This window comes from Opisthocomus hoazin, chromosome 3 (genome assembly GCF_030867145.1).
Source record: "Opisthocomus hoazin isolate bOpiHoa1 chromosome 3, bOpiHoa1.hap1, whole genome shotgun sequence".
Classification (NCBI taxonomy): domain Eukaryota; kingdom Metazoa; phylum Chordata; class Aves; order Opisthocomiformes; family Opisthocomidae; genus Opisthocomus; species Opisthocomus hoazin.
The window spans coordinates 59948389-59973120 of NC_134416.1; the positions used below are offsets into that span (position 1 = coordinate 59948389).

A 24732-nucleotide genomic window follows, 5' to 3' on the forward strand; every position below is an offset into this window, starting at 1 on the left:
AGTGTTTGTACACTATGATTTACTTTGCTTTCAGGCAGGTGAGTGTCTAATTTGATGGGTGTGGGTATGATAACATGGACTGAAAATCGTCTAAGTAGTTTTGAATTCTGCGATGGAATGGTAATCACTGCCTGAAGTAGGAAGCTTTTTCTTTTTTACTTCCTTCCTCTCTGTGCTCTAATTATACTCTGGTAGATGGCTGCTTATATCCTCCAGGCAGCAAAACAGAATCTGGGAGTGCTTGTTTCAACTGAACACCTTGATGCAATAAATTGCCTGGCTGCTGGAAAGCACTGGCCGCTGGCTGAAACATCGGTCGTCCTAAAGACAGACTCATTTGTGGCCCGGGTCCATTGATTTCACTGGAGTTACACCAGGGGTAGAGTTAGCCCTGTCTGTAGTCCCAGCAACTCCAGGAGCAAAGTGTAAGAATGCCTTTAAGCTTCTTAAGGGCTATTGGCGTGCCTGGCATATGCTGAAGTTTAGCCATGCTTGTTGCGAGAGATGCGAGGGCGATAGAAACTTTTAAAGTTCCTGTAACGTTAGCAAGAAACGTTAAGAAGAGCCATGAACTGAAAGACGAAGAGGTAGGAGCTTCCAGGAAAATGAGCTAAGCTTTAAGCCACACTTGAGGATATCCTGTCCCTGCCAGAGACCGGGGTCCTCTTGTTCAGGAGCTGTAGTTGCGCTGGCCTTCTGAGTGACCTCTCAAGGGAGCTGAAGGAGGCAGATGAAACTAAACCATCATCGAATCACAGGAGTTAATAACTAGTTTCAAACACGGTGGCAGAAACTCTGTCCCCACAAGAGGGAAATGTAATTCCTTGTACCCCGTGGGTGGTATTTCTGGTTTCTCCACAACGTTTAAAATCCAGAGTAATAATTAGATCCTCAGTTTCAGCACAGAGGACCTTTCTTTTTTTTTTTCCTAATGTGTTTTGCCATCCTGGTCTAGTAATTATACAGAGATGTCAGCTGGAATTGATAATGAAGGCAAAATTCGGGAATAGCAACAGGATGTGTTACTGCTATTGATCAAAGGCTATGGAACTGATTTTAAACACTGCTCCTCTCTTTGATCTTTTTTTCCTATTGATTAAACACAGTAGATAAACAACCGCCTGTGTAGCATGAGCATTTATTATGGCTTTTAAGCTGACTAGAGGACAGTTTTGAATTAAATACGAGAGTTTAAATGATGGTTTTCTAATAAGTGCTGTCTATAAAGACTTCACTTGCAATGGCGATACAATTTCATTTAAGCATGGTGAAAGGAAATCTAAATACAGGCATTCTTTTTCTTTCGTATTTAAAAAGAAGATAAAATATTGCAAAATTCATTGTAGGAAAGTCAAAGGTGCCTTTTTTTTTTTTTTTTTGTATGTAGTTATGTGTGGGCAAAGGCTAGGGTTTGGGGTTTTTTTTGATATGCAGTTGTTTGTGTAGTGCTCCCCGCAAACTGCGTTCTCTTGTCCTGGCACTTTTCAAGAAGTTTGTGTAAGTCAAATGTTGTAAAATGTGGATACAAATGGAACTACCAGGTGCAATTTGGTAGTGCTCCAGTCACTTCCAATGAAATTAATAGAAAACTTTCTGTTGACTTGTTAATGAGTTAGATTGGACCCTGGGCTGTCACTGTTAATGTCTTGGAAAGGTCAGGATCGATTTTCTGGCATCCTTTTTGTCTCTTAGGAGGCTGTTTGCAATTCTGTGGGAGACGTAGCGATATTGCTGTTCCTTTTCCTTGATAATTGTCTGCATAATTTAAGTTCCTCTGCCTACCATCCAAGGCTTCATGGAAGAACAGAGACAAAGCGAAAAAGTGTGCATTTTGGGGAAGTTGTTCATATCTTAAATGCCTAAAATAGTATTTCTGCATAATGTCAAGCTTTCCTCCACCCCCCAGGTTATTCTGGATTTTATTCCAGTACTGTACTGCTGTTATTTTTCCTTACTGATGGCGGGGGAGGGTTAAAAAAAGACTATTACTGCAAATGGAAGCGGCCTGCCACATTGCAGTGTAGAGAGCAAGTTGTGTTGTATTTAAAGTGGTGCTGTTTCACCGCAGTCCAGTAAGACAACCTGCCCAGGGCTAGCTGCACGTCCCTGGGGATCCAAATCTTTGGATTCCTGCCTTTTCAAAAACACCTGAAGCCTCTGCGAAGTTTCTCCCAAGCAGGCTTGTTTGTCTTGCTGTGAAACAGTTAGTTCCACCAAGTTAGTGCTGTGTCAGTGTACTGAAAGGCTGATGTTAGTAGTCTGGTTTGGAAGCATGCTTGGGCTGCCCTTGCAGCAGGCCTGAACAAAATTGTCTCTGGTTTTGCTGGGTAATGCACCATGTATTTGAAGGTACAGGATTTTCTTTTACAAGTAGATGGCTATCACAGAATGTTAGGAGTTGGAAGGGACCTCTGTGGGTCATCTAGTCCAACCCTCCCGCCGAAGCAGGGTCACCTACAGCAGGCCACAGAGGACCTTGTCCAGGCGGGTCTTGAATATCTCCAGACTCCACAGCCCCTCTGGGCAACCTGTTCCAGTGCTCCGTCACCCTTAGAGGGAAGAAGTTCTTCCTCATGTTCAGACGGAACTTCCTGTGCTTCAGTTTGTGCCCACTGCCCCTTGTCCTGTCGCTGGGCACTACTGAAAAGAGTTTGGCCCCATCCTCCTGACACCCACTCTGAAGATATTTATAAGCATTTATAAGGTCATCTCTCAGCCTTCTCTTCTTCAGGCTGAACAAGCCCAGCTCCCTCAGCCTCTCCTCATAGGGGAGATGTTCCAGTCCCCTCACCATCCTCGCAGCCCTATGGCTATGCTTGAGGTGCTGCAGTCCTTGCCACAGGAATACAAAATCCGCCCCCCAAAAATACAAGGCTTGGAGAGAAGGGAGTGTTGGGAAGAGGACCAGGTTGTTCTATTCACAATGCTGACATTTGAAAAGGATCATCCATGTGCTCACTTTGCTTTTGAAACGTCTAATCAGCCCCACTTGCCACTAGAGAGGATTTAATTTCACAAATTAATATTCTACTATTTCATCAGGTGAAACATTGATATCTAGAGTCTTCTGAACTCACTGTCATGCTTTCCTTCATTTTCAGGATACTGGGGTTGGGAAATCGAGCATCGTTTGTCGATTTGTCCAGGACCACTTTGATCACAATATTAGTCCTACTATTGGGTGAGTACCACACATAGTATCTTTTCTCTTCTGTACAGAATTTAACTCACTGCCCTCTGCTGAGCTCCTTTGTTTTCCTTACTTTCAGGGCTCTGAATACTGTATATCTTTTTTTTTTTTTTTTCCCCTCCAGCTTCTCAGTCTCACTCAACTCTTCACTCTTCTTTAATGGCTTTCAGCTCATGTTACCTGTTTAGAGAGTCTGGGGCTGTCCCAAACCAGGTCTGCTCTGCCCTCCTTACCTTAAACTTGCTGTATTGCAGCATGCTTTGTTATGGAGAGGCTGACAGAGCTCTGCCATTCTTCCTCTGTGAATGAAGTCTCTTGAAATGGCCTCTTTTCTGAGGCTGTCCAGAAGCACGCTGCATTGACTTGTGTTATGCATGGCCGTGACTTCCAGCTGTTCTGTTTTGTTTTTCTTCACCCATCTTACACCAAGAGATTCTTAGATATCTTACTCAGCTGGTGTCCTTTTCTTTTTGTCTTGTCAAGAGTTTCCCACTTTAGATTGTGTTTTGGTCATGGGACCTTTAGGTCATTGTCCCTACCCATGGCAAGGGGGTTGGAACTAGATGATCTTTAAGGTCCCTTCCAACCCAACCCATTCTATGATTCTATAACCTTAGAATTAAAATCACTTTAATTCTCGCTGGTCAAGGAGGTATCAAATCGGATCCTTGGAGCTTGAGGAACCGAAACTCCACAATCCAAGAGGCAGTGGTCTGCATGATGCCCAGGGCACCCTATAGCTGAATAATGGCAGGAGAACCATGGGGAGCCCGTAACGTACCTACGCTGTATGTCCTGCCAGGCTGGGCTGGAACATGGACAGTGGCTGTTCACAGGTGCGGAAATGCTTTCGTCTAGATTTAGGACATGTCATATTATCCTGCCTTTCTCTAAACAGGGACAATGCAATTTAAACTAAGTAATTTGTACCTGTTCTTCTTTAAAAATTGCCAAGATTCCATGTGTCAGACCATCAGAAGCCTATTAGTCCTGTAGCTGATTTTAATTCCATTAATTAAATGTCTTAGGGACAAATCTGCCAAGTGCAACGTTACCTGGAAAATTTTGAAAATTCTTGGTCTCTTTTGGGAAGGGAAGCTAGCGTGGAATGTTCACAAAGGAGTAGTTTGGGTGGGAAGGGCTGATCTGGCTTGTGTGTTGGAGCTATTTTAAATCGTCTGTGAAGGATTGGTATTGATTGCTGTGCATTGTTCAGAGGGTTAGATGGTATCTTCCAAAGATCTGCCTTTCGATGCATGAAGGAGTCTCAGCTGGAAGTTACACGTTGAAGTTCCAGGACAATTTTGTACTCCTGAATGTAATGAATCAAGAAAAATGGACAGAGAGAGAGGAAGCATGTAATGAATAACATTACTGACTGAAGGACACTTGTTTGCAGTGAAGGAATAGATGGGAACTGGAGTGGTTCTTTACTTCTAAATCATCAGCAGCCTTTTTCCCCAAGTAGTTGTTGTTGCTAAGTAAATGTCTTCTGCTCAAATGGAAAAAAAAAAAGATCCCTTTAATTTTCATAATTATGATAACAGAGGGAGAATATTTTTTTATTTGATCATTAAAACGTGAAGGCTTGCTTGCACGAAGGTGATATTACTTGTCTGTATGGATAAAATTTTTGTTTTTACTTTTATTTTCTTCCAAATTAATCAAATGCTTTAAGCGTACAATCCTTGCATCTGCAGTAGCTACTGCAGCTCTAAAGTTCCTGTTTTTGAAGCTGTAAAGTGTTGCTTAATGCTTTGAGAAGGAGAGTGACAACTGAAAGCACACATCCTGAAAACAACCAAAGAAAATGCTGCTTTTTTTGCCTTACTTAATAATTTTATAAGCAATGCAGCATTGTTAAATTCGAGCAATTTGCAGATGGCTGTAGAGGAGAACTCTGGTATATCGTTCTCAGGAAATGTTTTGATCAGTCATGTCATTTGATGTTATTTAGTGCTTTTGTAATGACAGCGCATTGCATCAAATGCATCTTTGAGCCAGGAAAAAAGTTACCAGAACAGAGATTGTTGAGCAGTGTTCAGACAGGATGCAGGAAAAAAAGAATCTGCCAGGGTTTGGCAGTCTCTCCTAGGCAGCTTTCATCTGAAATGCCGTAATATAGAAAAAGCCTATAAATTTGTAACCTTCTTTCCTAAAAGAAGAAAAATCACACTGTGAAAACACAGACAAATTGCATTTCCTACAAAAAATACAAGAAACCACGAAGATTTCCTCATCTTAGTTGAGAGGGAAGAGAACATTTTTCCATTTGTTCACCACGTGCGTTCCGGCAGGTGCCTTTCCTGTTCCCTGATGATCAGTCTCCTAGGTTTAACTGACAAGGTGCACATTTGTTTCCTGGTATGATGCTGGCGGATGCCTTTTTCTCGGGTCCGTATCACCAAGAAGGTGGAGCTCGCTAGCGGCAGAACGTACATGTGAGCAGCAGGACCATTTGTATTCCTGGGCCCATGCACAAATGCCCTCTGAACATCAGAGGCATTTCCCTTCTTTTAAAATACATACATAGATATCACATATTTTGTCTGAGAAAGAGGAGACTTTCGCTTTTGTAGGCATTTGTCCTGGTTTTGGTTAAAGCAGAACCAAAGCTCTTTTAGTGAATCTTCCTTACAGCTAAGTTCTTCTAAGTAACTGCATTTTTCTGAAGTCGTCCACGTATTTTACAGACAGTGTCCGCTCCAAAGCTGGTAACACCTAATGCTTATGGTTTTACTGAGCTAACGGTAGGAGTGGAGTGCAGAGAAGGCTGAGGTCTATAGGTTGCGTATTCGGTGTGTTGGTCATGTTACAAATTTCTGTGGCTTCCTTCTTTCAGAGCGTCCTTCATGACTAAAACTGTGCCTTGTGGGAACGAGCTTCATAAATTTCTGATCTGGGACACAGCTGGTCAGGAACGGGTGAGTATTACTTTGGGTTATGTCTTTGTTATCCCTATCTCTTTTAGTGTGTTGGTGTAATTTTTCTAAACCTTTCCATCTTCAGACAAATTTGTAAGTGTAAACCTACTGAATCTTTCCACTGCTGCTGGTTGGCAGTCACCAAGTATGTAGGTTCCCCTTTCACAGGTGGGGAAAATGCAGAGGAAGGCTGACCATAGCACTTACCTAAAAAATAAAAGCCTGGTGTGAATTATCAGCCACTTTCCTCAAGACATCTCGGGCAGTGCCCAAGAGGTCTCCAGCTCCCCTCTGGTTTCATCAGGTTTATGTGTGGCAGCTTTCGTTGGTGTTGGAAAGCACTTGACTTTCAGCACATGGGGTGACAGGTGGTCTGAGCTTAGGTGGTGACCCCAGGGCTTTCTGGAGCTGGGGCATTGAATATGGGCATAGGTTTTGTCTGCTGTTATTATTCTGGAAATTAGCACTGGCAGCCTGAACCACTTAGGGTTTTCATCTTGATTTTTCAAATGTGGGAAGTGCGTTGCTCAAATGAAGTAGCCTTTCCTTTGGCTTTTCAGAAAAGCCATAACGGAGTTTGTGGGCATTAGTTCACATTGACTGTATGTAAGCCTGGTTGGTCGTTTGTTTCTTTTGATAGCCTCAATGGCAGTAGCATAGGCTGTAGAATTGTAGAGTTCTCTTAATATATGCCCACAATCATCTTGAGAATTTTGAAAGAAATGGAAAAAACAATTCACACATTTTAAAATATCTTCAGACTTTCTTGTGAAATTGCACTGTTCCTGTTCATAGAAGAATGTAGCTATGCTCACGTTAGGCTGGGGTAAAATAAGATGCTTATACTGTAATGTCAGTCCTGGTACATCCCACTGTCTTGTCCATACCTTGCATGTGAGTTGTGGGTAACAAAGATTCTTGCTGGTAAGTGCAGGAAATGCCGGTGTTTTTATTCACAATGCGCAGCATAATGTAAAGCGGCTCTGATGAAATCTGTTGGCTCTTAGCTATTCAGTATGTTATTTATGATGGGAAAATGGATATTGGAAAGCAAATTTGAAGTATAGCGTAATTCCTTGCCTTGAATCTTGTTTGTTCCATTTCTGCATGGCCTGGAGCTGATAACGGACTAATTATTGCAAGAGGTAGCAAAGGTTCATTTATCTTTCCCATGGTTTGAGTTTCCTTGCTTATTCTCTCTCTTCCCTCCGCTGCCCCATGCTGCTTTCTTTTTTTTTTTTCCTTTTAGCTCTTTAGCACACAAAACTCAATTCTTGACATTTAGATATAAGTATTAATCTATTTTCCCACATAGCCTTAAGAGTCTCAGCTTTTTTTTAAAGTAGGTGAATGTTAGTAAAGTCATATTTACTGAACTAAATGATGCTTCATTTGAGGCAGGAAATCTGTGACTGAGCTCTGACTCTTGGACACCAAATGCATCCTTCCCATCTAGTCCCTTATGTTTCCTCTCAATGTTTTTTTAAGCTCGTCGTTTTTGAAACATCTGCTTTCTTTTTTTTGTGTGTGTCCAACAATGATGAGCAGCGACCACCACAAACCTTAAATTGCTCAGAATCTATCACAGATAAGTTCTCTTATGGGTTTTCATGTGTAATCATGAATTGTAACCTCTTTAGGGCAGGGACCTGCTTTTTCTTCTGTGTTTGCACAATGTATTTCCAGTCCTTCACTAGGACTCTAGGGAAACTGGGTTGATACAGTAAACAAAGTTGATGGGTGTTGAGTGCTAGCCACCCAGGCAGACAGGTTTCCCAAGGCGAGGTCCATACTGTTCTGTGTCATTCTCTGTCCTAGAACAGCTAAACACATGATGCTTCTCAATAACTTGATCACTTCAATTTGCATCTGGGATTTTGGTTACTTTGTCTTGCGTTGCTCCTTCTGATCTGCTATTCGAGAACAAATGTCTCCCCCTGTTAATTTCTTTCTCGTTATCTTCTGAACTACACTGATGACCCAAAGCTTCCAGCCTACCCCAACTTTTGGGCCTGTTGCTGTTTTTCATAGTGTACTAATAAATGCCTTCTGAGTCACGTTTCTGGCTTGAGAGCTGTTGTCCTTCCCTTGTTCTTTGCGATATTTGTTGAGGCTATAATGTTCCACTCACTGCTAAAGTCTGGAAGCTTCGTCAATGCCCCCGTTGTCTGTACTGCTGATGGCAGCGTTTAGGACTTCCTGCTCTTTCAACATCGCCTTCGTTTGGCTTCGTTCTCCTGAACGCAAGGCCAAGCATAGGGCTTGTGTGTGCTTGTTCTGGAGTCAGGGCTCTCTGTGCTTCCCCAGCTGTGCCAGGTGTCGCTGTGTCTGTGTGCTGAGGTGGAGCCTTCACGGCAGAAGAGCCCCGGGTGAGATTTAACTGAAGCTTTACTGGTGCCGTGAAAGTTAAGCTCAAACCTGAGAGACGGTAGAGTGGGCAGGTGGAAACAACAGCACTTCTGTGCTCCTCATTCGAGTTTCTCCTTGTTCATACGTTTTCTCCTCCTTTTTCATGAGTTTCTCTGGGCAACAAACTGGGAAACTGCCAGCTTGGAGAGCATAGAGAAATCACTCTGAAATTTCTTAGTTGCGAGGCGTTATGTGATTAATGCTCTGTGAGAACCAGTGTGCCTTCTGGCAGCCTTCAGTCAGCTGGGAGAAACTGGAAATTCAAGTGACTGCGTCTGAAAAGGAGCTGTATCCTGGGTGCCTGGAGAAGCCAGCGGGAAGCAGTCAGCACGCCCCTGAGGCCTTAAATCATCTTTTGGTAGCCACTTGTAGTGTTGCACGCCTTCGGAAATGCTGGTCGTTGGTGGGTTTAAAAGCTTGTAAGAACATGTCTGTGTATTAAGAACCTTAATATACAGGCCAGCCGGTCGGAGATTGGTCATGGAGAACAGGTGACTTGTGATTCATACGGATAATAGAGATACTATTTCATTTCTTTTCTGCCAGGAAACTCAGAACTGTAGGCAGAGTAGAGAAGGAACCAGAATTGCCATTTTGTGGGAAGTGAGCAAATGTCACTTCTGTAGAATGACAAAAATGCAGCAGAAAATGGATGTCAAACCAGTTCCTATCGTAACCTTGGTGGGAGCAAATGCTCAGTGTGCTTCCCGGCAGAGACCCTGGAGAGGGGTACGTGGCTCTCCAGCAGCCCTCATTGTGAAAAATTCACGTTGTACTTGATTACAAAAGGAAAGAGCTTCTTAATATTTTTTTTTTTTTTTGCTTTTTTTTGGATAGGAAGAACCTTGAACTGGCAGCAGAGTTAACAAAATCCTAGTTTTCTGTACCTACGTACCGGTGTCTGCTTTGTGTTGGTGTGCTGTCAGACAAGCTTGCTTTATTCTGCTCTTCAGAGTCGCTTTCCCTCCAACCCACTGTTTTCCAAATGTCACTTTTTTCCCCATCTCACTTTTCCCCCATCAGCTTTAAATTGTTGCCCTGGACTTCAGGACTTAAATGGACTACAGTGACATTATTGTTAGCAAAGATTCCCTCTCCTAAGAAGAGTCTCTTCACAAGTTAGTTAATGATGTTTCTATTAGCATATATTTTGGCTCATGGTGCCCTAAGTAGCTTCTAATTACAATGCTTTGTCTGAATGCCTTGGGTGGCTGCCAGCTTTCCATTTTGCCAGCTGAGGAATATCGTAGCAAATAGTTAGGGAGCCGGAGGGCCAGGTTTCTAGGGCAGGAAAATTTATCTCTGTCCTTTTTTAATTTACTGTGTTGAACTCTGGGATTTTTAAATTTGTTTAATAGAAGGAGTCTCAATTACTTGAGCCCTATTTAAACCTTGATAGGAATTACCCTGAGTTGTAGGCTTTTTTTTTTTTTTTTAAACTGCTCCATTTCCAGGAAAAGGCTGACTACTGAGATATCTGCAGTGCTTTATAGCCCCCTCTTTTCTGGTAGTTGTCCTGGTGATTCAGAGATAGTGTCACAAGGTAGGGGGTGAAAATGCTCCTGGCGAGGAGGAGTTGCCCTTGCTGCAGTCTTGACTGGGACGTTGAGGAGCTACTGGAGACAGTCCAGTGGAGGGCTACAAATATGATTAGGGGACTGGAGCATCTCTCCTCTGAGGAAAGGCTGAGGGAGCTGGGCTTGTTCAGCCTGAAGAAGAGAAGGCAGAGAGAGGACCTTATAAATGCTTATAAATATCTTAAGGGTGGGTGTCAGGAGGACGGGGCCAGTCTCTTTCCAGTGATGCCCAACGACAGGACAAGGGGCAATGGGCACAAACTGAAGCATAGGAAGTTCCGTCTGAACATGAGGAAGAACTTCTTCCCTCTGAGGGTGACGGAGCACTGGAACAGCCTGCCCAAAACGGCTGTGAAGTCTCCTTCTCTGGAGATATTCAAGAGCCGCCTGGACAAGGTCCTGTGCAGCCTGCTGTAGGTGACCCTGCTTCGGCAGGGGGGACCCACAGAGGTCCCTTTCAATCCCGAACATTCTGTGATTCTGTGTGATTCTGTTTCACCCCTAAACTGAGCAGCCTAATCACTGAGCTTATTCATGCTTCCTCTGAAACCAGACTATCCTGAGAGTTGACACCAACTATCAATGACTTGAATTACTTCTGCAGTCAAGACATGGCTGGAATTTTGCTTTGCGGTTTTAGATAGGTAAATATGATGGTAGCCCACAGCTCGGTCAGCGTGGAGGTGGTCCCTTGGTCGTGGTGCAAGGATCTCCCTGCAGTGAGCTACAGCTTGCATGCTGCGAAGGTCAGCAGGTGATTTAGTAGTATGTGCATTTGTGAGAGCTCAGGTGGCATTAGAGCTAGTAAGTGAATGTGTTATTTTTATTTAGAGTGAACGTAAAGCATGGTAAATCATTTGAGATGCACGTGGATGTCTTTTTTCTTAAGCTTCGACAAACTTGCAGTGTGTGTAGCTTGACAGCGAGCCACTGTTTAGGTGTGATGTCTTTTGCATCCTTTGTTTAATGACCGTAAACTTCAGAAGAGCTAAGCACAGGTCACTTCTGTGATGCTGCAAAAGTTTGTTTTCTGCTTACTTAAAATATCTTCGAAAGATTATCCTAAAATGTAGGATTATTTTTCCTCTTCACGTTAAGAATTCTTGCATATTTGAGAAAAAATGCTTGTTCTTATATATATATATATATTATGTATCTTCTTCAATTGAACTAGCAAAAAATATCTCTAGGTCGGAGACAGACAGATCTTACCTGATTTATTCCGCTTCTGGATCCTGAGAACTGGAATCACAGCCTTCAATCATGCAGGGAAAACTGCTCAAGGTTATAATATGCTAAATGGTATCTGATAGCGGCTTTCATGCATAACATTTTTCCATTCGCTCTTTGCCAGCTGAGAATGTCCGGAATTTTGTGTCCTTCCCCGTGCTGCTGCTTGTGTGAGAAGTTTATGTGTCAGGATAATCTGTTTGATGCTTCTGGTGAAGGTGACGGGAACAGGACGTGTAAATGCCCAGACTTGGGCACGCAGAGGCTCCCGAGCTGTGTAGTAGATACAATTCATGGTGCACCGACTGCTTCAGTGAGCTCATGCAACGCAGTGGTGGCAACCTCTGGCTCTTCCCTCATGAGTGCTTACCTGATCCACGGAAGCAGTTCAGGCAGCTCTCCTAAACAGGCTGGTAGTAACAGGTTTCTGGCACCGGTCTACCGTGCTGTTCACCATGATAACCTCAGTGGTTCAGGTTGTAGGAATGGGGACCAAAGCAGGAGGAGAACTGTGCTTCAGATGGGTTTGGGGACAGGACTGAAGGGGTTTGTGGTGATACCTGTGAATGTAGCGAATGTAGCAGATGTAGCAGATGCAGATAAAAGTTATCACTTTAGGTCTCAGAATCATTGCACAACAGATTAATTAAAACTAAAGCAAGTATTGGTTCTCTGTGAATAATTGGCAAGGTAGTAAGATAAGAGACTCGTGAATAACCCCACTTAGCTCGGCCTTGGGAGAGCAGATGCGCAGGACCATGAAAACAAGGAGGCTACAAAGTGAGCATAAGACTGTAACGAAGCAGCCTTGAAGGACACGGTATACGTGATCTTAGAACTGAGTTTGCGCAGAAGCAAAGGTCAACCAGCAGACATCGTGATGAGGAGGGTAAGCCTTCATCGAAGACCCCTGAAGACCACCTGATGGCGCCAACAGACGTGCGTGAAAGATATTAACGTATGCTAATGAGTTCTGGGAAGATCCATGAATATGATAAGCATTTCTCGGGAATGTAATGAATACGTATGTTAACATAGCACAAACATCTAGTAATCATGTCTTTTCGGCACGCACATTTTGGCGGAGATATCCCCTGTGCATCCAGCGCTGCCATAAAGAATGCCCGCTTTCTAAAACTCCAAACTTAAGTTTCAGAGAGTGAATTATTTTGCCGCTTTCCGGTAACAGTGGGAGTGGCATGGCAGGAAGAGCCAAGGAGAGGAGAAATAGGGCACCCGCAGTCACCCGCAGAGGAGCTGGGAGCAGACTGCTGAGCGGTGGGACAGAGGCGCGTGAAGGTACTGGAAGAGCAGGGTGAGTGTGTGTAATAGGAAGGGGAAGGAATCTGCGGAGCTGTGTCACTGCACGCACACGTACATGGCTAGGAGAGAGCCAGAAGCTGTGGCTGTCCTTACTATTAATGGCACCCAGAAGAAGAAAGGGTGAGGAGCTCTGACCATCAGAAGAGCCGAGTGGTTTGGTCTTGGCCGCTCAGATGCAGCATACGTGGTCAGAGAGCAGCTTCTCAAGAATGGGAATGAAATCTAGTCAGATGATCACAGCTGTCAGGAAGCAAATCTTGTGCTGCTGTGCAGCTGCAGGTGCTTGAAAAGGCACCATGTGGAAAAATCTTAGCTGAATTCAGCCCGTGATGTGAGAAGGTGCATAACACTCGCTGAGCACTCGTCCGATTCTGCTTACTGTGTGCATCCATACCCTTCCCAGCCGTGCTTGTAGGCAGAACTATGCTCCTTTTGCAGCAAGAGCAAGTGATGTTCTTTGCAGTCTAGGATAGTAAAAGCAACCCAATAGAGGGGTTGTGGGTTTTTTTTGTCGTTGTCATTGGTTTTGTTTTTTTACCTCTTGGCTGTGGAGTTTGGAAGAGACAGCCCTGCTGTGGCGGTAAGCTGGCGCTGGTGTGTAGCACTACAGGGGGTGCAAAGAGCTGCAGACGGGGATCAGTGTTCCCTGGTGTCCCTGGCAGGTGGAATGAATCCAGACTGTCTTCAGCAGCATTCGTCAGCCTCTATGTGAATAGGCGGGAGTGGCAGTTTTTTATTTCTGTATTTATTTGGCCACTGTTTTGCTTTCTAAACCAGCATTACATAAGACGTGCTTAAGAGACTTTCACTACCACAGCTCGGGTGTGATCTACGTTGTGTTCCCTTGAATTTGTTTCTCTCTTCTAAGTATTGCGATACAGGTACTCTGTGGGTTTTCCTTCTTCCCCATTCGGTACTGTTAGTAGAGAGGAAATGTGAAAAGCATTACCTACGACCAAATACACGCCTCCATGGTGAGATGCACAGGAAACGAAGCAAAATCCTACAGAGCTTTTTTAATAGGCAGTAAATTCCTTAATGGCTGGTTGGTTCCATTTTTCTGCCCTGTGCAAAGGTGAAACTTCGGTTGACTTCATTGAGATGACCCGATGAGAGGTTGTGGGATCCCCAAATGCTCCTGGAATCAAGGAGAGCAACTCTGTTTGTGCTGAACTTGCATTTGCACCGTCTAAGACTGCATTTGTCCTCTGTGCTGCAGGGCCTAACAGCTGTAAAGGTTGGGCACCTTCTAGTCGGATCCTGAGAGAAAAAGGGGACCCGCTTTCAGAGGAAATCTCATAACGCGCGTGTGGCCTCACTTCTTCCTTAGTGACAATGATGATGAACTGCAAGTGCAGAGTGGACATGTTGGTAGAGAAGGAGTACAAAGGTGCTCTGAACTTGGTTAACATTGCACCAGTACTGGTGCGATGGTGTAGGCACGTAGCACGCCGTGTGGGAAGAGTCTTAAAAGTCGGCACGAAGCTACACAAGTCATTGATGTTAGTTTTTTGAATGTCTTCAGTAAGATAAGTTTCTTACTTATTTTGCATGGCCCTTTTGGCCTGATTGCAGCTGTTGAATTGGAAAATGTACGCCTACAACTTAACTAATCCGTTGCATGGGTTAGTGACCTCAGCCTCACAAGTTGTTATCAACCCCTACAAAAGCAGAACAGGCCTAATGAGTGATGAAGTGGGTCAGTATTTGCGAATGGGCAAACTTCTTGTGGGTACTGAAGGAGGGGCACAGGGCTTCCAAATTTACAAAGGAGGTGAGCTGCTAATCATAGTTTACTCATTATATGAAGACAGGGGAGGCATTCCCAGTGCCTAGAAGGATGTGGTGGAAAATGGTGGGAAACGGCAGGGGTGAAATTCAGTAGTATACGTAGCGAGTCCCTGTACCTTTTGACTCCCAACAAAAATGTGTGCTGTAAAGTTGTAGGTGATTTTTTGGAAGCAGAGGAGGAAACCCACCTGAGAATGCATTTACTGGTTAAAGGATGTTCATGTGTGTATGATGCAGCCATGAGAAATGTGTTACATGTTAGGGGAAGTGCAGTTAAGGCTGTTTTATGTCTAGAGTGCTGTGTACAAACCTGGTCACCATCAGTCAGGAAAAATGAACTGCAGCTGGATCAGGCACAGAGAAAGACAGTTAGATCCTGCTTTCTCCCCATTACCTTATCTTCAGACTGGAAGAGCCTGGTTTAGCAGGCTGGCGAAGATACGACTGCAAGACTGCTCTATATTCATATTTCAGCTAAAGGCAAGCATTGAATTTTAGTAAGTCAAGGTGCAAGTAAATGACAAGTAATTTAGTAATTAGGAATTCAGAATTTTATTAATCGACAAAAGACTGTGATCCTTGTAGAAGTATAAAGGAAAAAAAGGGGAATGATTTTAGGCTGGACCTTGGTCGACTTTTGAAATGGGTTAGGGGTGTGGTTATTTGTGATGGTGGGAGCTGATAGACGACTGTTTTGGGTCTATGTTTCCCTGCTAGTCCGTGGTGATGTGAGCTGCTGCTGGCTGCGGGTTGGGGTGACATCTGCCAGAGCGCTGCTCTCGGCTGCGGGTTATGGAGGGGCTGACCCCCTGGCAAGTTGGGGCTGTGACCTGGGAGTCCGTGTGGCAGAGCCAGGGGTGGCTGCCCGAGCGTTTCAGGTGGCCCTTCTCAAGAAGCAGAGCGGTTCTCATGCCAAATCTCAAACTGCTCCTCTTTCTCCTATTTTTCTTGGGAATTACTGGATACAGAAATACTGAGCTGTAAAATCAAGGTTATAGACATTGTAATTTGCAATACAGAAGGTAGTCCCATGAGATTTAATTTTGTGAGCTAATTTTTTTTGTGTGTCACTTGTTTTGCGCATCTGTCCCACATTTGGTTCTTGGCAGGTGAAAAATGTTCACATTAGTATTTTGTATCTCTTTAATTTTGTGTGACTGTCTTTTTCCAGGTAATTAGGCCAGAAAAAGGTTCAAGAGGACTTTGCTTTTGGGGACTGATTTAAAAGAAAAAAGGAGGGGGGGGGAAGCTCATCAAATATAATTGCGCATAATATTTTTACTAGTATGTTTGTGGTATTGGAAGATCCATGCTCATAAAAAGCATTTGTTAAGAGTCTATTATTAGATCATGAAACTTACTCAGAGTTACAATTTTTCAGCCCCTCTTGATTCATTCAGTGTTGCAAAGAGTCTTTTCCTGTTTTCTTGTGGACAACAGTGATTTCTTATGACTGGGACATAGTGTGTATCATCATGTTTGGTTATTAGACTGTACAAAAGAATGCCAAAGGGGATTTAATTCTGGTTTTATTTGATATCCTGTACTGTGATAACTGATAATAATTGTTACTAGTGTACTTTCAGTTGTTATTAAACACTTTCAAAGTATTTTTTTTTTCCTCACAGACCGTAGGAAATTGCATTAAGATACATTGTAGTCCTATTTTGGCCACTTTGTCCAATGTAAAATATGAAATCTTGAGTGTCAGGTTTATCCAGGTAGGAATATAAATTTACATGCCAGATGAAATCCATTGCATGGTATTGAAAAAAAGAATCCTGATGCTACCTGCCCAAATATGGATGAAATTTTTTGCTCCTTTTAAAAGACCTTATAGTGGAAGTAAGTGTCCTGTCAGCTGAGCAAGTAAAGAGATTTTCGGTAGTGTAGAGTAGGGAGCTCACATTTACGTGTTAATGACGACTACTGAACCTGAGTGCCTTTCAAAGGCACTTGCCTTTCTGAGCCTAGCTTGCTGTGGTCTTGTCTGCCCTCTTTCCAAGCTTGTGAGGAAATGGAATATTTAAGCAGATTATTTTGTCTTAAATAGCAGAGGAACCGCATTCCTCCCACATGCTGCGCCTCTGATCACTGCTGTTTATGTTACTTGAGACAAGGAGCAGGTCAAACACAGTTCGACGTCATTTGGCATTTCCATTACTGAAATGCAACACACTGTTGAAGTGATTAATTAATCTCCAAAAATGTTTCAAAAGAAGTTTTCTTTGTTTCTGTGTATTGCCTGCACTAATTTAAAATGATTATTGCTTCCATTATAGGAAAAAAAGGGTAAAACTGCCAGTGGCAGTAGAGTGTACCAGCAGAGATTTGCACAAAGTAGTTCTGCAAGTGCAGAGCTATTTGAGTGTGGTCTAAGCTGATGTGAATCTGGTTTCTAGTGGTCCTATCCTTCCTCCTTTTTCCATGCTTTCCCACCCCTTCTTTTTGGCTGAGCCAGGGGCTTATTTGATGCACAACAAGCTGATTTGGAAGTCCAGCTAAAAATTAATCCTAACCAAAAAATGGTAGTTTGCATCCTGGTTCCAGTTTGCATCTGGTTCTGCTTGTCCAGGATCCAGTGAAAGAGGTCTGCTTTTCTGTTTTGTTTCTTTATTGTTACTATTTTTACTTTCTGGCCCTAGCACTGACAACATTCTTCAGTGAAATAGCTATTATGGAAAATGTCCTTGTCACTTGGTCAAAAGAAAAGGGAGAGAAATTCTGAAGATGTTGTACAGGTTCTCAGTGTGCTTTCTAGGCCAGTATTGAAGGAATTAGAAGCATGTGAGTTTAACTGCATGGCTCCTGTGAAGTGTGATTACTGTTATCTGAGAGCTCTTTGTAAATTCGTGAATACCATGTAATCTAGATTAAAACCAAATCAGCATGTGTGTAGGGTATGTCATTTTTTTTCCAGGAGTTTACAGAATGGGAGGAGTGTGCATACACCATGAAAGGTCAGATCTACCTTCTACAATTAAGGTCCCTGATTTTCAGACTACTTTAACACAACACACGTGCTGACAAGCAGGTCTTGGAAATCGTTGATGTTTGTAGGAGATAACTTCTTGTCACAGGTACTCAGTGAGCCAGCTAGGAAAGATGCCCTCCTAGACTTGCTATTTGTGAATAGAGAAGGACTCGTGGGCGACGTGATGGTAGGTGGCTGCCTTGGCCACAGTGATCGTGAAATAGTTGAGTGTAATGAGAAAAAAGCACAGCAGAGTTGCTACCCTGGACTTCCAGAGAGCGAATTTTAAGCTATTCAAGGAGCTATTTCGGAGAGTACCCTGGAAATCCACTTTTGAGGGCTTAGGAGTCCATGAGTGCTGGTCAGTTTTTAAGAACGACCTTTTAGAAGCACAGGAGCAGGCAATTCCACTGTGTTGTAAGTCAAGCAAGAGGGGCAGAAGACCAGCTTGGCTGAACAGGGAATTCCTCATGGAGCTCAAGAGGAAGAAGGAACTGTGTGATCTCTGGAAGCGAGGTCAGGCTTCGCAGGAAGAGTACGGAGCCGTGGTTCCTTTATGTAGGGAGAAGACGCAAAAAGCCAAATCTCAATTACAGTTGAAACTGGCCAGTGTTGTTTCAGATAACAAGAAGGTCTTTTTTAAGTATATTCATAGCAACAGGAGATCTAAAGAAAACATTGGACCAGTACTTGTTGAAGATGGTAATCTGACTAATGGGGATGAAGAAAAAGCAGAAGCATTCAATGTGTTTTTTTGCCTCAGTCTTTAATAATACTGATAGACCTTGGGCTGCCTGGTCCCCTGAGTCAGAGGACCACCAGTGTGGGAACAGTGACTTTCCATTGGTGGACACTGGAATTGTAAGGGGCCAGCTGTATCAGCTGGATGTTCACAAGTCCATGGGGCCTGATGAGATTCACCCCAGAGAGCTGAAGGAGCTAGTGGATGTTATGGCAAGACCCCTTTCAATCATCTACCAAAGGTCTTGGGAGTCTAAGGAGGTCCCTGCTGACTGGAAGCTAGCCAGCGTTCTTCCAGCCTGCAAAAAGGGCAAAAGGGAGGAACCAGGGAACTGCAGACCTGTTAGTCTAACCTCAGTTCCTGGGAAGATTATTGAGAGGAGATTATACTGGGTAGTACTGAAAGGCTTTTAAAGAATAATGCAATTATCTGGCACAGTCATCATGGGTTCACAAAGGGAAGGTCCTCTTTAACTCATTTGATATCTTTCTATGAGAAGGTCATCCATCTAGTAGTGGGTGAAGGGAAGGCGGTGGATGTATTTTTTCTGCATTTTAGTAAGGCTTTTGATATGTCCCTCACAGCATCCTTCTGGACAAGTTGTCTGACTGTGGGGTGATCAGGTTCACAGTGCACTGGGTGAACAACGAGCTGAAGGGCAGAGCTCAAAGGGCTGTGGTGAACGGGGCTACATCTGGCTGGCGACCGGTCACCAGTGAGCCATGTTCCTCAGGGCTCAGTCCTAGGGCCAGTTCTGTTCAATATATTTATCAACAATCTGGATGCGGGAGTTGAATGCACTGTTAGCAAGTTTGCTGGTGATACCAAACTGGGAGGTGCTGTTGACTCTCTTGAGGGACAGGAGGCTTTGCAGAGGGATCTGGATAGATTGGAGCACTGAGCAATGATTAATGGGATGAAATTTGACAAGTCCAAATGCCGGATTCTGCACCTAGGACAGAGTAACGCTGGGAACAAGTATACCCTGGGAGAGGGATGGCTGGAGAGCAGCCCTGCAGAGAGGGACCTGGGGGTGCCGGTCGGCTGCGGGCTCCGTATGAGCCGGCCGCATGCCCTGGCAGCCCCGAGGGCAAACCACACCCTGGGGTGCATCAAACCCAGACCAACCAGCCAGTCAGGAGAGGGGATCATCCCGATGGATTCAGTGCTGGTGCGGCATCACCTCGAGCTCTGGGTGCAGTTCTGGGCCCCACAATTTAAGAAGGAGGTGAAGGTGCTTGAACGTGTATGGAGGAGGGCAACAAAGCTGGTGCAAGGGCTGGAGGGAATGTCCTGCAATGAGCAGCTGAGGACTTTGGGCTTGTCTAGTTATGGGAAAAGGAGGCCGAGGAGTGACCTCATTGCTCCCTGCAGCTACCTGAGGAGGGGATGTGGAGAGGGAGGTGCTGAGCTCTTCTCCCTGGGATCCAGTGACAGGACGGGTAGGAATGGTTCAGAGCTGCGCCAGGGGAGGTTCAGACTGGACGTGAGGAAGCATTTCTTTACCGAGAGGTTGGTCAAACCCTGGCACAGGCTTTCTGGAGAGGTGCTCGATGCCCCAAGCCTGTCAGTGTTGGAGAGGTGTTTGGACAATGCCCTTAACAACATGCTTCGACTTTTGGTCATACCTGAAGTGGTCAGGCAGTTGGACTAGATGGTCGTTGTAGGTCCCTTCTAACTGAAATAGTCTAGTCTTAACACCCTGAAAATTTCTGTCATGATCTGGAAGCCTGAAAATTCTGGAAAGCGTTTATTGCATTAAATACGCAAGTAATAAAGCCACACACTAAAAGCCTGCAAGGTACGCATCTACCCAGCTCCCTCAGGATCTTGGCTGATCTCTTTTCTTCAGACCATGCTTCTTGACCGATTCCTCTTTTCTTTTCTCATCCTCCTTCCTGCTGTTTTCTCCTATTAATGAGCTCTCCCACCTGCCTTGCTCCCCAAAACACTTCAGCACTCGACCATCTGTCACTGCTGCTGTGCATCCTTACTGTTAGAAGAGAAAGTATCGACCTTGAGCTGGAGTGTGTGAGCTGTGATAAATAGCTTACAAACTGGCAAATGAACCAATACTACAAATAACTTGCTTTATACATTGCACACGAAACAGCAAGAAATGTGGAGGCTGCTAGGTCTAAAGTACAGTTCTGAGAGAAAGACGCATCCAGTAAATCTGCAGAGATTTGCAGCATGACCCGTGGATCCGTGCATGTTCACTGGGCAGTGAGAATCATACCCTGCCCTAATAATGCGTTTGATGTAGGAGATGACCTTAGTTATTAGCTGCAGCTTTACGTGGAGCTTTTGCAGGCCACTTTGCAAATAAAAATTTGTAAAATTGCTGCGCGAGTAGAGTGAGGCTAAATGTATTTTCCAAGAAAGATTATTTTTGGTTTGCTTAAGACGAAGTTTAGTTGAATCAGCAGAAATGCTTTTTGACTTCCTTTCTCTGTGTAATTATAAGCTGAAATTCTAAATCAGCTGCTTAGTCATGGTAAATTATGAAAATTATGCTGTTCATTGGCAAGATGTTTTTATAATAAACACATTTATTGCTTGTTTTTTTTCTTAAAGGATGTTTCTCTTGAAACAAAAAGCTGAAGAGTAACTTAAACTGCAAGAACCCGTGTTTTTCAAAATACCTGTCAAAGTATAGGAGAAGTAAACGTGACAGGTGTTCAGAGTCTTCTGACAGGTTAATTTTATCCAAGTCATTTGCATGTTTTAGAAAACTTGAACCCAAGCTGAATCCAGTCTGTTACAACTACAAAGCAAGATGTTGCTGTTTGCCAGGGGAAGGGGTCTATATGCTGCTGGGTTAGGCTTCCAAGTGTAGGTGATCTTCATGCCAAAACTTGTCCTCAGAGCCCATGCCCCATAACGGAAAAGATGTATTGAACCGGTAGGTGTTGATTGCCTAAATCCAGCGGGATGAAGAACAGCAGGAGATAAGGGAGTTCTGTTTCCTTGGCATTTAAGGAAAATTGGAAGTGGGCAACCACTGAAGAGGTCTGTTCTCTGTGGGATGAAAGTAAGTCAGTGGTCCTGCCACGGCAAGTCTTTGTGACCTGACAAAGTGTGTGATAATTCTAAATTATTAATGACTTTTTTTTGTTGGGGGGGTTATGTTTTAACAGTTTCATTCCTTGGCTCCAATGTACTACCGAGGTTCAGCAGCAGCTGTGATAGTTTATGATATCACCAAACAGGTAAGACCTTCTGTACGCTTTTTGCCTGTGTTAACTCCTCTGCTTGGGCCAGAGTTGGAGTTAAAACCCACAAGTGCAGAAATGTTTATGTGTTGATCCCTGTTCATGTCAGTGGGGTTTATATGCTTTGGTAGTTTGTGTAGATTTGGATGGAGGTGTCCAACTGCCTTAAAAAATTGAATACAAAGTCCTGCTTCTGTGTTCATCATAGAATCATAGGTTGGAAAAGACCTCTAAGATCATCAAGTCCAACCATCCACCCAACACCACCATGCCTACCAAACCATATTCCGATGTGCCACACCTACACATTTTTTGAACACCTCCAGCGATGGGGACTGCACCACCTCCCTGGGCAGCCTGTTCCAACACCTGACCGCTCTTTCAGTAAAGAAATTTTTCCTAATATCCAATCTAAACCTCCCCTGACACAACTTGCGGCCATTGCCTCTCATCCTATCACTAGTTACCTGGGAGAAGAGACCAACACCTGCCTCACTACAGCCTCCTTTCAGGTAGTTGTAGAGAGTGAGAAGGTCCCCCCTCAGTCTCCTCTCCTCCAGACTAAACAGCCCCAGCTCCCTCAGCCCCTCCTCGTAAGACTTGTTCTCTAGACCCCTCACCAGCCTCGTTGCCCTTCTCTGGACACGCTCCAGCACCTCAATGTCCTTGAGGCACAAAACTGAACACAGTACTCAAGGTGCGGCCTCACCAGTGCCGAGTCCAGGGGCACAATCACCTCCCTGCTCCTGCTGGCCACACTATTCCTGATACCAGCCAGGATGCCGCTGGCCTTCTTGGCCACCTGGGCACACTGCTGGCTCATGTTCAGCCAGCTGTCAACCAACACCCCAAGATCCTTTTCCGCTGGGCAGCTTTCCAGACACTCCTTCCCAAGCCTGTAGCATTGCATGGGGTTGTTGTGACCCAAGTGCAGGACCCGAAATTTGGCCTTGTTGAATCTCATACAGGTGGCCGCGACCCATCGATCCAGTCTGTCCAGATCCCTCTGCAGAGAGTGTGTTGTTTAAACTTCATCTAGACAAGGGGTTGGAGACTGCATTTTGTCAAAGTTTCTCTGGATTTCCTCTGGCTAAGCAGACAGGATAATATCCTGCAATACCCCCTCTCACCACCACCACCTGTGGTCTCTGTGAGGAATTGAATTGTTACTACAAAAAGCAGCTGGACACTTTATCAACTGAACAGAAATTCATTTATTTGCATATTACTGATTTTAAACAAATTCTTTTTGACTAAGCGTATCATCCGGGACTCCTGTGTTAACTTTGAAACCGGTAACAAAATAATAAGTCTCTGACCTTTTGTCTCAAGATTATTCATTTGGAATGAAAATTGTATTTTCAGACCCTAAGCTGCTCTTGCCCATTTCTCGGGCAGAGGAGGGTGGGAGGCTGTAGCTGAATGCCTCTTCCACTGCTTTGTAAAGAAACCTCTGCTGATAAAGCTGAGTTAGAGGAGACATTAATGGATGGATGGTCATGACAGTTCACTAGCATTTTATTCCTTCCTGCCGACTGAATTATTTACTACTAGGCGGAGAGGGCTGGCTTGGTTCTCCAGTGCATTAGTGTAGTGATCTGTGGCTGATGATGGTAGCCACTGTTGCACAGCGGTGCTGTTCTCCGTTGTTAATTTGCCAAGAAAAGATGAGGAAGAGTGAATCGTGCTGGATTGATGCTGGTTTTTAATTTAAGTATCTTACAGTTGATCTTTGTAATGCATTGTATGTGGAACTGCTCTCAGAATAAAGAGGGGAAAATAGGAGAAGGAAGGTCAATGTGTATTTCACTCTCTGATGCTTAATATTCAGTGTTGATCATTAAAGCAGAACGGATGTTTTTTTCCCCAAATGACTGATAGCGCCCTCCCTCCAGCGATACTGATAACAGCTATTGCTGATTTAGATACAACTCTTACATGCATTTCTGAAGGGGAAAAGATGATTTATAATCTATTTGGGAGCTCACTTTGAGTTTCAGTAATAATTTCAACCATGTGTTATAATTAGAATCTCGAGGAACAAAAGTGATTTTAATGCTATTAGTTCATTAGTGTAAAGAAATAGAAAATGTAGTAGTAAAAGGTAGGTGACATCAAAAAGTGTTTGAATTTTGTACTTGGAGGGAAAAAGCCCAGTGAATTGTAACCTGTTTCTTTGGTTCCATGATGAGTAAATTGAGTTTTACTAGGTCACAGATTCAGAAATGGGGGGGGAGGGGGAGGCTGTGAAAGCTCTCCTGAATGTTACCAAAAATATGACAGTGGTTGAGATGGCAATCCACTGGGCAGAAACTGAAATTAGGCAAATGAAGCTCACAGTAAAAGTGAAGGAAATTAGCTACTAGCCAGACTTTTAAAAGAGTTGTGGTAGTTTCTTCATCACTGAAAATGTAAGAAAAACATTCGGTGCTGCTTGGCGGGAGGTGGGGAGAGCAAAGGGGCAAGTGTCCAAGATCAAGAATTAATTTGAGGAAGTCTTATGACCTAAAGTTTGAAAAGCAGATTACATAGATACAGCAATCTTCTGGTCTTGTGATCTGTAAAATTATTATTGCATTAGTACTGTTAAAGCTGTGTTCCTCTAACTTCAAAAAATGAGCAACTACATCAACAGACACTAGACTGTTAGCTCACTTGTTGTTTCTCTGACTTAGGATTCATTTCATACATTGAAGAAGTGGGTGAAAGAACTGAAAGAACATGGTCCTGAAAACATCGTAATGGCCATTGCTGGAAACAAATGTGATCTTTCTGATATCAGGTAATACATCCATTTTTGTTGTTGCTTTGATTGCAGAACTATATTGTTTCCTTCCTTCAGGCAAACAACGTGTTTCGTTGTTGTAATAGTGTATAATTTTGGTCAGCTGTATTGAACCTTTCCTAACACCAGTGGTTCTACCAATGTACAACCTCATCAGCAGCAGTACAACTTGAATTATGTACTTTTTTTAACCTCTTTTTTACTGCCCTTCCTGTGTATTTGTACGATCTACACTGTTTAGCTGCCGATTCATTGAGAATGGAAAAGTATTCTCTTTTTTTCCTTCCATTCATGTTAAAAGGTGCAGAACGTGTTAAGTGATGAGCAAAACCAGCAGTGTAATGCTAGAAGGATGGGCCTGAGGTAGATTAATGTTATTCACAGAGAAGCTTTGTGCCTTGCAACAACTGAAACTATCCCGTAATACTGGATGTAGAAAGTGTATTTTTGGGTTTTTTTAGGAGTGTAACCTCAAGTAAAACTTGTGTCACTTGCGTAAAGCAAAGAACCTTCTGGGTAAAAAGGGGGGGGAGGGGGTTGAATCTGCCCTCCTGCAGAAGAGCTGAGATGAT

The 24732-nt window shown here is 43.8% G+C and overlaps 1 protein-coding gene across 2 annotated transcripts in view; it reads left to right on the top strand.

The window, feature by feature from the left end:
* The window catches only part of RAB31 (RAB31, member RAS oncogene family), a 71856-nt gene that overhangs the window by 27434 nt on the left and 19690 nt on the right, over window positions 1-24732 (top strand). For both annotated transcript variants that reach the window (XM_075416477.1, XM_075416478.1), the window contains exons 2-5: window positions 3102-3181; window positions 6033-6114; window positions 21301-21372; window positions 24051-24157. In XM_075416477.1, coding sequence (XP_075272592.1) covers window positions 3102-3181; window positions 6033-6114; window positions 21301-21372; window positions 24051-24157 — 341 coding nt within the window. The remainder of the gene's footprint in view (window positions 1-3101; window positions 3182-6032; window positions 6115-21300; window positions 21373-24050; window positions 24158-24732) is intronic.